Source organism: Berghia stephanieae, chromosome 15 (assembly GCF_034508935.2).
Source record: "Berghia stephanieae isolate SIO BIC M18660-M18661 chromosome 15, UCSD_Bste_1.3, whole genome shotgun sequence".
Lineage (NCBI taxonomy): Eukaryota > Metazoa > Mollusca > Gastropoda > Nudibranchia > Aeolidiidae > Berghia > Berghia stephanieae.
In genome coordinates, this window is record NC_088374.1 from 19,729,471 (window position 1) to 19,744,470 (window position 15,000).

Genomic DNA, 15,000 nt, shown 5'->3' on the forward strand with positions numbered 1-15,000 from the left:
ACGCGTCTACAGTTGGGAGTTACCATCTCCTTCATCGTGCTAATCGGCATTAACTGTGTCGTCCATTGCACTTGGATGCTGATGCCTCCCCAGGTTTGTAATAAACAAAAATGAATATAACAGCTTAAAAAAAAAACAAAACAAAAACAAAAAAAACACAAAAAAAAGCACGGAAAGTTTCGGGCTCAAAACCCTTCTTCAACCAACAATAACAGCAACAACAACAAAAAACCCTAGTAAAGACATAAACACATTTTTTAAATTCCAGATAGACGACAGAGATTTTTTAAGGTCCTCTCTGTAGAAAAAAAGTCTTGGAAAGATACGATATAAGGGACAAAATAACATGCCTTAGAGAGAGAACGTCAACATAGCATTGCCCATGCGTCTCTCTTATCAACTGAGGAAATCTTTCGTTTGGTTAATGAGGTATCACTAATTATATTTGAGAAATCACTTTTCAAAATGTTGTTATATATCTACATACTTTAAAAATATAACCAATAGACTTATTTCGAAAAACAGTTCACAGTGATGTGTTGCAAAGAATACCCAAGATAAGAATAACCGCGGGATGTCACCGACTTCACGGTTCTGTAACTCAGACTAAAAGATGGCTGAGAAACGATTTAACTGGTGCATCAGCACCGTGAACTTTTCATCAAATTAAGTTTATTTGTTTATATCTTTATTTTATAAAAGTATGTATATAATACTCTCATTAACCAAGCGATAGATTTCCTCAGTTGATAAGAGAGGCCCATGCACAATGCGATGTTGACGATCTCTCTGTAAGGACACGTGACACAATGTGATCCTCTCACCGCGTCAACGTGGTATTGAGTTTTAATTGATTTGTTGAATATAACAAAGATATTTAAAAAAAAAAATGAAAACCCAAAGCAAACCAAAAAACCCCTTAAAAACACAACACAAAACAAGACCTCCCCCCCCCCCCAAATCTCCAATCCTCCCAACAATAATAGGCCTCTGCTACGACGCTTAAAATGTGAGTTCAGATCACATGACTAAATACAAGGATTGTGGTTGGTCTCTATTGAGCATAAGGGTAGGGATCGATTTGTTGAATAGTATTAAACGTAAAACGAACATGATCATAATTCGGTAATTGATTTTGAAAAAAAAAAAAGAAACAATAACAAAAAAAAAAAAAACAGAACAGGAGAAAAGAAACACATCCAAAAAACCCCCAACCAAACAAAAAACAAAAACAAAACAAAAACAATCCCCTCCCAAAACAAAAACAAACAAAACAAACAAAAAACCCCCCAACCCCCCCCCCCCCTCCCCTCCCCCCCCAAAAAAAACAAACCAACAAACCTACCCCCCCCCCCAACGACAACAATAACAACAACAACAAACAACAATAATGCGTTTTCTGCAATGACCCTTTACATGTTGTCGTATGTCAAGCTCACATGACCAGGTCTTCCAAAGAACGAGATTGTTGTTGGTCACACGGGGAGAGGAGGGGTTGGAGTTCAATATAAGCTGTATTTTATCAAAAAATAGGTTTGGAGATCAACATTGTTCCGTACAATCAATGTAAAAGTTTTCATCATTGAGCACATAAGTACTGGCAAATCTAAAAATTATGAAATTAATTTTTTTATAGACTTATATACAAGTGACTTCCAAACCTTCTTTTTATTTCAGGCTAATTTATCATCGGTTGACTTAAATAAATACGCAGAAAATCTGCTAGGTCGTAATATTCACTCCTTTTTGACGCATGGTTTTCATTACGATTATAATTTTTTCTACGCAGTTCTAGCACATCCACAAAAAAAATGATGACGTTGTATATGATGTTATATATGACCCGCCGTCCCTAAACGGCACTATGTCAGTGATGAAAAAGACCAATGGAAGTAAATTTACAATTAAAATGTGAAGAAATACGCACAAGGGGTCTATGTGGTCATGTGGTATGATACTCTCTTTCGGATCGGAAGGGTCATGGGTTCGAGCCTCGCTTGGCGCATAGTTGAGTGCTTGGAAAAAGGCTTTTTACTCACATTCTCTCAACGTACTCCTGTGTAAAATGAGTACCTGACTGTTAAAAGCGTTTTCTTTGTCTTAAAAAATGTAATATTGCCTAACAGGCGCCATGTCTAGTTCTATAGCGCGTTGTTAAGCGCGTTGAACACGTTTAGTGGATATTGCTCTATATAAACGTTCTATTTTTTATGATGTAAGAAGTTGAATGTATTCTTTAAAATAATGAATGAAAATAAATAAATAATGAATAAATAATAAAAAAAATAATAAAACTCCCTTTCCAAATTTGTCTCTAGGGTCTATTCCAAAGGAAGACTGGAATAACCCAGGCGTCAGCCGCAGTTCATCGCCGCAAATTGATCTAGGGCGAGGTGACTTGCTCAAGGCCACACAGGGCGGCGCGGGGGTTGGCGATCGAGTTCGGTACATTTCGGGTACGAAGCAAAGACCGTATCACTGAGCCACGCTGCCCCCAATTATACTTATGGCGATAAATTCAGCTTCCCCCACCTTGTTTATCCCAATCTACTACCGTTGTGAGACGATGGGTGGAAGATAATTCCACAGAGCATCCGAGAATCCAAATCATTGTCTGTTTTCAAGAAATCCTTGAAAACATTTCTTTTTTGGTGTCACGTATCTACTTTAAATATTGTTTGTGTGTTGATGTCATTTAAAGCGCCAAGAGCCTCATTCTTGAAGATATCATGTGCTCTATTAGAGTCTATTATTATTATTATTATTATTATTATTATTATTATTATTATTATTATTATTATTATTATTATTATTATTATTATTATTATTATTATTATTATTATTATTATTATTATTATTATTATTATTATTATTATTATTATTATTATTATTATTATTATTATTATTATTATTATTATCATCATCATCATCATTAAATGTTAAATTTCAATTTCACCTCAATTTTACATCTGGACAACTCAGAGCGTAGGTATAACACATCGGGTTGCAGCGGGCTCAGCGGTAAGGTCTTTGCTTCGTACCCAAAACGTACCGAGTTCGACTACATACTCGCCTCGTTGTGTGATGGCCTTGGGCAAGTCATCTCGCCCTAGCTCACTTTGCGGCGGAGCACTGCGGCTGACGCTTGGGTTATTTCGGTCTTCCCTTGGAATTAGATCCTAAAGATAAATTTTCCCTTGGGCGGGATGAATAAAGGGGATATTAGTATCTATTTATTATTATTTTATGTTGACGTCGACAAAGGCTTCAATAGCTGAATGATTCGTTGTCTCATCTTACAAGAAAAGCTCAACCAATGTTGAGCATAGTCTTGAAAAGATGAAGGACATTAACTAACTGTCTGACAGGGGATTTGTGTCTTTTAAAATAAAGAAAAAAAACACTGCATACTCATTTCCACACTGGACTCAGGCTTGAATCGGTAGCGCTCTCCCCGAGCAGGTGGAGATGTACCAGTAAAATCGCGGGTTCGAGCCCCCATCGCCACCGCGAAATTTTTATTCTCTGTTGACTTTTGGCACTTTCCTACTCATTTCATTTCTTCTTGTTACTCGAACCCTGTACCTTCCAGTCCGAAGGCAAGTTTCATGCATGCCTCAAGACCAAATAGCCGCACATTATTATATCACGACCCTATTTTGTCATTAACTTATCATGTTGTGTGGCTATGTGATCTAGTGGTATGACACTCGCCTTCTGAACAGAGTTGTCTATGTCCGAAAAAAGTGTAATATCGCCTAACAGGCATCATGTCTCGTCCTACATGTTAAGTGTTGTCGTTGACTAGGGACCCCTTTGTAAAGCGCGTTGTGCACGTTTAATAAAAATCGCCCTCTATAATTTAATCATTGATTTTGTCAAATATTTGACATTTTTTGTCACATATTTTGTTAAATTTAAATAAATTTTTTTTCAATTTTCACTCTTTCAGATTGACAAAGAGCTGATCACGTCTTGTTTCATGTTTGCCAAGACCGGCGTTTTCTTCAATGCTGCCTGCCATTACATTTTCTACTGCATTCTGAGCAAACGTTTTCGGACGGAGCTTGGCAAAATTCTCTGTTTGACGTCATTTAGGAACCGGAAACCAGAAACCCTTCAGGTGGCCCATTCTTGAAACCATTCAAACCAAGAAGGACGGAAGTTGGCAAAATTCTCTGTTCGACGTCATTTAGGAACCGGAAAACGGAAACTCTTCAGGTGCCAATTCTTGAAACCATTAAAACAAAGAAGAAAAATAAAACAATAAAAAAATAAGCAAAACAAAACAAAACACAACGGCATCGCCGATCAGCTTGTTTAAAGAATATAGATGAAATGAAATTGACGTCACTCAGCTTTTTGCTGTTGTTTTTATACAGTCATTTTAATGATTAGTTCTCACTAAATTATATCGACCAGACGACTATAAACGTTTTGTGAGTTGATACGTAAGGTCTGTTGGCGGATGTTGTGAGTAGTATACCAAAACACATAGCATCAATGATGACCATCTTAGTGTACTTTCATGCCAGGAAACTATTATTGTTGAAATAAAGTAGATTACTGCTCACGTTACTTAAAATAAAACTATGAGAAAAACAGTCTTCAGAGTATGTTACTGATGATCTCCCACCCCCCCCCCCTCCCTCGAAAGTCTAAAACATTCTTTGATCTTGATATGGCGCGGATGAGTCCAATGTGACCCTCCGTCTCAAAACGGTATTATGTCGGGATGATCCAGACCCCAAAAATTGAATTTAGAGATAGAATGGCGAGAAATTGGAGCTTAGAAGTTTTTGAAATGCAAGAAATAGTCTTTGTTCTCCACCATAACATACAGAAATTAAACCCGAGTTGGATATTTGTGGCTATGAATTCAATTTCCCTTACAGAGTGGATACCGACATAATACCGCTTTGATACGGTGGGTCACTAATGTACAATTTAGACGTGTAAGATAATCATATAAAGCAGAATAACATCACGTGAAACTTAACCCTCTCCTTACCAACCATATTTTTGTGTTGGGTGGGTGTGAAATTTTGGGGAAAATTCTGAAAATGGCTGGAAAGGATAGGGTTAAGAAGTTTTGTAAACATATATTGATATATATGTGTCGGAATAATTTCAAATAGAATTTCACAATTTAGACTTGTTGACAAGTATAAACAAAATGACAAAATTTGAAGTATAGATGTCTAAATGATTTTGGAAACATTCGTTAATCTTGATGTGGCGGATATATTTAAAATATTATTTTCAAAAATAATTTAGACATGTAGCTAAGATTAAACACCCAGCTAGAATAACTGAATTGAAAACTCAAGTTGTTCTGAAAACATTCTATGACATAAATGCTTCTAATCAATTTAAATAAAATTTCATGTTTCTGCCTTGTGGTACGAAACTGAATGACAATATTGGAAACCTAAATAGTTTTGGAAACATTTTAAAATATTAATGTGTGGGGTTAATTCAAATAAAATTCCACAATTTAGACTTGTAGACCACTTAAAACGAAATGATAAAATTCGAAACTGAAAAAGATTTCAGAACATTCTTAAGAAGAAGAAGAAGAGAAGAAGAAGAAGAAGAAGAAGAAGAAGAAGAAGAAGAAGAAGAAGAAGAAGAAGAAGAAGAAGAAGAAGAAGAAGAAGAAGAAGAAGAAGAAGGATCTGTCATTATGGTTTTTAAAAGTGAAATTAAGCTGCTAGAAGCTGTGCACTGTAATGGTAAAATGTAATGAACAAAATTGAATACTACAGCTTCTAAAACGAACAGTTATTTAAACAGTTTGTGTTCTACATCGGAGGTTGGATTGAAACTACTCCAGAGCAGTGCGTCTGACCGTAGTCATCGTTAATATTGCCTGACACTGAAACCCATAAAGACTGGTATTTTGACCTCACTTTTTAGTCAGTGTCAGACCCTAACTTTACGAAGGCCACTCTTTGACCGTAGCCATCGTTAATATTGCCTGACACTAGAACCAACTAAGACTATTAGTTTGAATTCATTTTAAAGGTTTGTGCAGCGTCTACTGAGTTGTTAGTAGAGCTCATGGAAACAAGTGATCCCATTGGATCACGATTTTTACGTCATTATTTGGTCAGTGTCAGGCTATGAGGGAACGATGGCTTATCTCTGTGTCCAAAAGTAATGTTTAAACGCTGAAGTAAAATGACATGGTCTATGGTGTCGCGAAGTGCCAGGTTTGAGAGTTTTTTTTTTTTTGCCAGATGAGGGTAATTTAAATCAATCGATTTTTGAAGGACGATTTTTCTGGCCAAATTTTAAAATATGGGGTTTTCCAAAGTACGACAGTAATATCCTACAGTTTTCATAACTTAAAATAGACCAAAATTGTTTTAGAAAACTAGCTAGGTTGTGAAATAAAATTGTGAAATAATATTCAGAGATTTTGGTAAATAGATGAACAAAGTTTTAATACACAAAATAAAAGTTGAAAGATGTAATTATGTAAAGATTTTTAACAAGTGCTTTTGATAAAACCTCTTATGGTACTTGTCCTGCATATGAATATTAGACTCATTATAAATATATTTATAATTGAGATTTTTTATATAGCGCAATATCCACTAAACGCGTTCAAATCGCTTTACAAATGGTCGGTTTGGGTCTAATTATTGGGACAATCCTACAAAAAATTGATTTTGATATATTTGGTGGAAAACGACATCGATGGCTAGTTGATCAAACCTCTGAAGTCGCCTATTTGCGATACTCTACTTCAGAGGTTTGATCAACGGGCCATCGATATTTCATTTTCTTAGGAATAATATATTTGAAGTGCAGTTTCTCAAAATAGACTATAAAGGCACACAAAAAATAACGCGTTCAAAGAGGTATCAAGAATACTATATTTTTTTCAGAAAGCTAATTTGCTATTGTCATTTTTATAGTATGGGATACTGTGTCAAATATTTCTCAGGATCGTTTTGAATGAAATTGTCTGAAAATGTCCACAATTATAGCAGAGATAATATATGATGTCACCATAGAGATACTTTTTTGATGGAAAATGTGTATTTTGACTTATAATCCAACATTAATTTTGTCAAAACATTTGAATTCGCAACTTTGTTATTTTCTCATACAAATCTCAGAAGCTAAAGCTATAAAAAGAAAGAAGAATGTGGAGGTTATTTGTTCAATAGTCTTTGGGGACAGTTTGTTAAAAGATTGATGTACTTTTTGATTCCAGACCCCTAGATCTAAATAATAAAGTGAAATTGAATGTAACCTTCAATTTAATTACAAAAACAGATCAAATGAACGTTTCGGGTTTCCCCTTTATCAACAAAACAACATTTACACGACCCCCAGATCAAGACACAAAGCGAGTATCAACACAGACAATGATTTTTTTCACCAAAAATGTTTTAATACCTTAAAGTGACGACACAGATTGATTACCACCTCCCAATGCAAGTGCTGTATGTGGTCTTGTGGTATGACACTCGCGTTCGGATCGGAAGGTCATGGGTCAAGGCTCTTTATTCACATTCTCTCATCGGATTCAGGTGTAAAATGAGTACCTGGCCCTTAACAGCATTGTCTTTGTCGAAATTTTTTTTGTAATTTCGTCTAACAGGCTTCCTGTCTCGTTCTACATATTACGAGTTGCTGTTGGTCAGGGACCATTTGCAAAGCGCTTTGAGCATGTTTAGTGGAAATTCCTCTATATAAAAGCTTAAGTTATATTAGTTATATAAAAACAAAACAGAAGAACCAAACCGCCCTTTAACAACTGATGATAATGATGGTGATAATGATGATGATGATGATGATGATGATGATGATGATGATGCTGATGATGATGATGATGATGATGATGATGATGATGATGATGATGATAATGATAATGATGATGATGATGATGATGATGATGATGATGATGATGATGATAATAATAATAATGATAACAATAATAACAATAATAATAATAATAATAATAATAATAATAATAATAATAATGATAATAATAATACTACTAATTACTATACTGATGATGATGATGATGCTGATGATGATGATGATGATGATGATGATGATGATGATGATGATGATGATGATGATGATAACGATGGTAATTCATTTCTAAAGCGCCTGACTCAAATGGCCCGTAAACCAAGTATAAGGAAATGGGCGCAACATGTTTCCGTCAGGATTCGTGTGAGCAATCACACAATTGATCTTGTTCCTGGCATGTAGTTGGATAATAGAACTCATGGATGAATGGTCAGTTTGCTCATAGCGCCCGAGAAGAAGCTTGGCTGTTGTCTCATTGTTGACAGCATGATCTATCTGTATTTTGTGATCTGGAAATTGATGGATATAATATGTGTTACATACAGTGAATGACAAAATCAGTCGGATGATTAAAAGGTTTGAACTGAGAAGGTATTGTCATGTTTAGTTAGAAGGTCAATTTTTATCAAAAATGAGTTCTTGTCATAACTGATTAAATCAACCCTTTTTGTACATCTTCGGGAAATATCAAAGCTTAATTTCACTTCTAAATATTTTTTTACAGCTAGTCAAGTTGAAAAAGTATGAAATTTGAGAAAAGTTGCTGGATACCTTTCCCATACATCTGACCATAATTTCATGAAAAATCACCCGATTTACTTCACATGAAGATGAAAATGGATGGTCAACATATTCTTTGAGAAAACGCAAAAAAACTCTACATACTTTTGGGGTACTTTTCGGGGACGATGCAAAGAACGTACTCCGCTGAGTCACGCTAACCGCTTGCTACAGGTGGTAAGGAAAGGGTTAACATTGAGCTTTTATATAGCGCAATATCCACTAAGCGTACTCAAAGCGCTTTACAAGGGGTCCCTGGCCAATAGCTACATTTAACATGGAGGACAGGACATGACGCCTGTTAGGCGATATTACAATTTTTTCCGGACAGAGACAACGCTCTTTACGGCCAGGTACTCATATTACACCTGGGTACCGTGAGAGAATGTGAGTAAAGAGCCTTTTCCAAGGACTACTACTACTACTACTACTACTACTACTACTACTACTACTACTACTACTACTACTACTACTACAACAACAACAACAACAACTACTACTACTACTACTACTACTACTACTACTACTACTACTACTACTACTACTACTACTACTACTACTACTACTACTACTACTACTACTACTACTACTACTACTACTACTACTACTACTACTACTACTACTACTACTACTACTACTACTAGTATCTTTTATCTTTTATCGTCCATTATTTTCTAGAAAATTCACGTCTCCCACTGGCCTTATTTTTATCATCCCACGCTAACGATTCGTTCACACTCCAACCATCGTTGTGTGCATACGATGCAATTTATACTGTAATTCATTTTATTTGTTTTCAACGTTTATTTGTTTATTGTTGTGCCGACGAAGGGGTTTTACCCGAAACGCCCATTGTTTGTATTGTTTCCACCGAATCCTCTCCATCATCTCTCTTTCGTTACTATTTTCGGGACCTCATGCTTCAGGCAGCTCCCACCGCTCTCTACTTAGAACAATGCTATAGATAAGAATAATTTAATTGCCATCGTTATTTATATTTACTAACAACATTACACACACATAATATCATCATCATCATCATCATCATCATCATCATCATCATCATCATCATCATCATCGTCATCATCATCATCATAATCATCATCTTCATCATATTCATCATCATATTCATCATCATCATCATCATCATCATCATCATCATCATCATCATCATCATCATCATCATCATTACCATGGACATGTCTGATGTAGGGAATGTTTCTTTGGCTATAACACACTGTACTGTATCATTACCATCATCATCATCATCAGCATCATCATCATCATCATCATCATCATCATCATCATCATCATCATCATCATCATAACCATGGACATGTCTGATGTAGAGAATGTTTCTTTGGCTATAACACACTGTACTGTATCATTATCATCATTATCATCATCATCATCATCATCATCATCATCATCATCATCATCATCATCATCATTTCCATGAAAATGTCTGATGTAGAGAATGTTTCTTTGGCTATAACACACTGTACTGTGATTCAGCCCTGTCGTTTCTTATCAGTAGCTTTACCTGTTAACCCTTTAAAGCCTGGATTTTGTTGTAGCCAAACCCGAGGTCCACTTGCATCTATTTATAGATTTGATAGTACAAACGTCACTCTTTGATATCATGATATCATCATCATCATCATCATCATCATCATCATCATCATCATCATCATCATCATCATCATCATCATCATCATCATCATCTTCATGATCATGATCTTCAGCCTCATCATCATCGTCGTCGTCATCATCATCATCATCACCATCATCATCATCATCATCATCATCATCATCATCATCATCATCATCATCATCATCATCATCATCATCATCATCAACACATCATCATCCTCCTCCTCCTCTTCATCATCAACATCACCATGGCTTATCCCCCCTGGACGTGGCCTACACAACTGCCAACCGAAACAAACTTCTGTCCTGCACCATCCTTCCACATTCAGTCACTGGTTTTTCATTAATTCGCTGATGATGCCTTGTGACCATCTTTTTCTTGGACTTCCTCTCCCTCTTTTACCCTCCATATAACCCTCTAGTCATGTATCTTGGTATGTAAGTCCAAAAAAAAAAGTAAGTCTTAGTTCCTATTACCCTTTTTGAAAAAAACAAACAAAACCCAAACAAACTTGAGCTTTTTACATAGCGCTTCTTCTTCTTTCAGCTTATCCGGCATTTTGCAGGGTTGCAATAATGAATGCAACATCTCTATGTATCTCCGTTCAGCGCATCATCTTCCTCCAGGCCCAGTCAGTTCTTTCATATCATCCTTTACCTTATCCCACCATCTAGTCTATGAGGCGTCCCGTTTTCCTCTTTCCCACTAATTGTAAGTCCAATACTTTCCTTCCCACGTACTCCCTTTCTCGTCTCTTCACATGTCCAACGATAGCACAACATCCACTAAACATGCTCAAAGTTCTAGCGAGACATGACGCTTTTTAGACGGTATTACAATTTTTCAAAGAGAGACAACGCTGTTAACGGCCAGGCGATAATTTTACACCTAGTTGAGTCCTTCAAAAAGGCTCTTTACTCACATTCTCTCACCTACTCAGTTGTAAAATGAGTACCTCGCCATTAACAGAGTTGTCTCTGTCGGATAAAATTGACAGGCGTCATTTCACGATCTACTTGTTACGTGTTGCTGTTGGTTAGGGACCCTTTGTAAAGAGGTTTGAGCACGTTTAGAGGATATTGCTCTATAATAACTAATACTGATCTCTCAGAGTGGTTCTATATCATACATTATAGGATTTTTCATATTCTACAACATATGTAATTTTCATGCTTTCAACCCTGATTTCACAATTCAAGGGTTTTTTTTACCTAATTCCCCCTACTATGTTTAATCACTAAGAAAACAAAAGTTGTATTGCAGAGAGATTGTTTGAGTTTAAAAAAATCAATTTTTCTGCTGGGTAAGCCTGCCACTTTGGTAGTACTAGTAGTAGTAGTATCGTTCGGCTACACTTCTATGTTCAAGGTATCAATCCAGGTTCGGAAGTCATCATCACATTTGTTGATGGTTTCAAATCCCCCTTCAAGTTTTGTCTCTGGGCAATCTAGTAAGAGTGGTTTGCATCTTGTGGTGCTTGGTTGCACTTTGGGCATGTTGGTGATTCTTGGAGCCCCCATTTGTGCATGTTTATAGCTGTTCTTGTATGTTTTGACCGTAGTCTATTTGTAGCTACCCAGTATTTTCTTGGTAGATCCTGAAGACCTGGGACACTTTGTACAGGAATCTTCAATTAGTTCCCCTCCTGTGGGTTTATTCCTTTTCCATTCCTCGAACCAGGCTTCTTGCGTAAAATGCTTCTTTGGTAAAATACTGAAATTGATCGGTAAGAAAAGGGTTAAACATAATTGACGTGAACGGGTTAAATAGTTATATAACTTAGAATTACTTCAGTCGTGGTTCTATCAATTCTGGAATCGCACCTTGACACGTAAGTCACTTTATTCGTTTATCATCATCATCATCATCATCATCATCATCATCATCATCATCATCATCATCATCATCATCATCATCATCATCATCATGCGGCTATGTGGTCTATGTGATCGGAAGGTCCTGGGTTCGAGCCTTGCTCGGCGCATATTTGAGTCATTGGAAAAGACTCTTTACTCACATTCTCTCACCGTACTCATGTGTTAAGATTAGTACCTGGTCGTTACCAGCGTGGTCTCTGTCCGAAAATATAATGATAGTATAGCCTAACAGGCGTCATGTCTTGTTCTAAATGTTAATTGTTGCTGTTTGACAAGGACCCCTTGTAAAGCGCTTTGAGCACGTTTAGTGGACATTGCGTTATATAAAAGATCAATTTATGAAAAAAATGAGATAATATACTCGTAGTTGGATTCAATAATCTGATGTCACGTCGCCCTGCAACGGCGGCCATCGTGGTTCTAAACAAAGAAAATCGGTATTTTTTATTCTTCATGCTGGCCATAACTTTTCATATGTCTTGTGATCAGAATGTAGAAAAGTCAAAACATGATCATATTTATAATGTTTTTTTCCTACTACTATTACTACTACTACTTAGAGCCAGTTACTAAGTTACGATGCGTCATTACGAGGGAAGTGACGTCACAGCTGTTGAAGCCTACTGTGTTAAAAGATCGGGCATTTGTCTTGTCACTGGTATTTTTACTACTAGCTCTAACTCTTCTAATACTGATATTGTTGGTACAGCGTCAGCAACCTCATCATCATTATCGTTATCATCAACAGCAACAAAAGCGGGAACACCACCACCACCCACAACACCAACAACCCCGCCACCACCACCACCACCATCACCAGCATTAACAACAACTTCATCATCAACCCCAACAACAAAGCAAGTTCCTCTCGTCCACTCCTTCCTCCTCCTCCTCCTCCTCCTCCTGCTGCTGCTACTTCGACAAAATCATCATCAAAAACAACAATAACAATATAAAAAACAACAACAACAACAACAACAACAACAACAACTACTACTACTACTACTACTACTACTACTACTACCACTACTACTACTACTACTACTACTACTACTACTACTACTACTACTACTACTACTACTACTACTACTACTACTACTACTACTACTACTACTACTACTACTACTACTACTACTACTACTACTACTACCACTACTACTACTACTATTACTACTACTACTACTTCTACTACTACTACTACTGCTTACTACTACTACTACTACTATACTACTAACTACTACTACTACTACTACTACACACTACTACTACTACTATACTACTACTACTACTACTACTACTACTACTACTACACTACTACTACTACTACTACCTACTACTACTACTACACTACTACTACACTACTACTACTACTACTACTACTACTACTACTACTACTACTACTACTACTACTATACTACTACTACTACTACTACTACTACTACTACTACTACTACTACTACTACTACTACTACTACTACTACTACTACTACTACTACTACTACTTACTACTACTACTACTACTACTACTACTACTACTACTATACTACTACTACTACTACTACTACTACTACTACTACTACTACTACTACTACTACTACTACTACTACTACTACTACTACTACTACTACTACTATACTATACTACTACTACTACTACTACTACTACTACTATTACTACTACTACTACTACTACTTCTACTAGTACTACCACTACTACATGTGAAAAATGTGTACTAGGTGTCATGGATTGGACGGGTAGGAAAAAGCTACGATTGAATGACGACAAAACGGAGGTGCTGTGTGTGGGGAATAGATGATTTTAGAACTAGGTACAAAAACCCAACAAAACAACCAAATTCATACAGATAACGAATTTTCACTTTTATTCGCTCGTATCTCAAAACTAGCTCGTGCTACATCCGACAAATTTTGACAAATCATCACACATAATAATTTATTGTGTTCTTATGATATTCTTTCACGTACGACTGTGGGACAATGTCTTCTGGCACTTTTCTACTCACTTCATTTTCTTTTATATTCAACATAAGTGACTACTCCACTCATTTTTCTGTATTAATGTTCACCCCCATATCGGAGCTTACTAAATGTTACAGTGAATGACATAATCAGTCGGATGATGAAACGGTTTAAACTGAGATATTGCCAAGTTTACATAGAAGGTCAGTTATTATCAAAAAAGAGTTCTTGTCATACATGATAAAATCAACCCTTTTTGTACGTCTTCGGGAGATATCAAAGGTTAATTTTACTTCTAATTATATTTTTTACAGTTTGTCAAATTGAAAAAGTATTAAATTTGAGAATAGTTGCTGGATACCTTTCCCATACATCTGACCATAACTTCATGAAAAATCAACCAATTTACTTCAAATAAAGATTAAAATGCTCTGGTGAGCATATTCTTTCAGAAGATGAAAAAGTTATGTCATGCACTGACACAAATGTGACCCACCGTATCATGTCGGGATCCACTCGGTAAGGGGAAATTGAATTCATACCCACAAAAATCCAACTTGGGTTTAATTTCTGTACGTTATGGTGGATATAAAGACTGTTTCTTGCATTGCAAAAAACTTCTAAGCTCCGAATTTTCATTATTCTATCTCTAAATTCACTTTTTGGGGTCTGAATCATCCTGACATAATACCGTTTTGAGACGGAGGGTCACAAATGTCTCAATCGTTCGTCTCTATGTTTTATGTTTTGTGTTGAGAATAGCGCTTAGCATTACTGATGACTTGTCAACAAACTTCACAGAGTTGGTGTCTTGAACTCATGACCTCAAGAAGTCGGGAAAGAGACTCAGGATGGACCCTACGTTTGAAACCAT

The 15,000-nt window shown here is 36.2% G+C and overlaps 2 protein-coding genes across 4 annotated transcripts in view; both read left to right on the top strand.

The window, feature by feature from the left end:
• Window positions 1-4,157, top strand: part of LOC144960450 (FMRFamide receptor-like) — a 19,835-nt gene extending 15,678 nt beyond the window's left edge. For all 3 annotated transcript variants that reach the window (XM_078893541.1, XM_078893542.1, XM_078893543.1), the window contains exons 5-6: window positions 1-93; window positions 3,953-4,157. The exon at window positions 1-93 is cut by the window's left edge and continues 81 nt beyond it. In XM_078893541.1, coding sequence (XP_078749667.1) covers window positions 1-93; window positions 3,953-4,138 — 279 coding nt within the window. In that variant the 3' untranslated portion in view covers window positions 4,139-4,157. The remainder of the gene's footprint in view (window positions 94-3,952) is intronic.
• A 7,903-nt stretch (window positions 4,158-12,060) lies between these two features.
• LOC144960612 (uncharacterized) overlaps window positions 12,061-15,000 on the top strand; it is a 27,891-nt gene continuing 24,951 nt past the window's right edge. The window contains exon 1 of the mRNA XM_078893836.1: window positions 12,061-12,101. The gene's annotated coding sequence lies outside the window, so the exon portion shown is untranslated. The remainder of the gene's footprint in view (window positions 12,102-15,000) is intronic.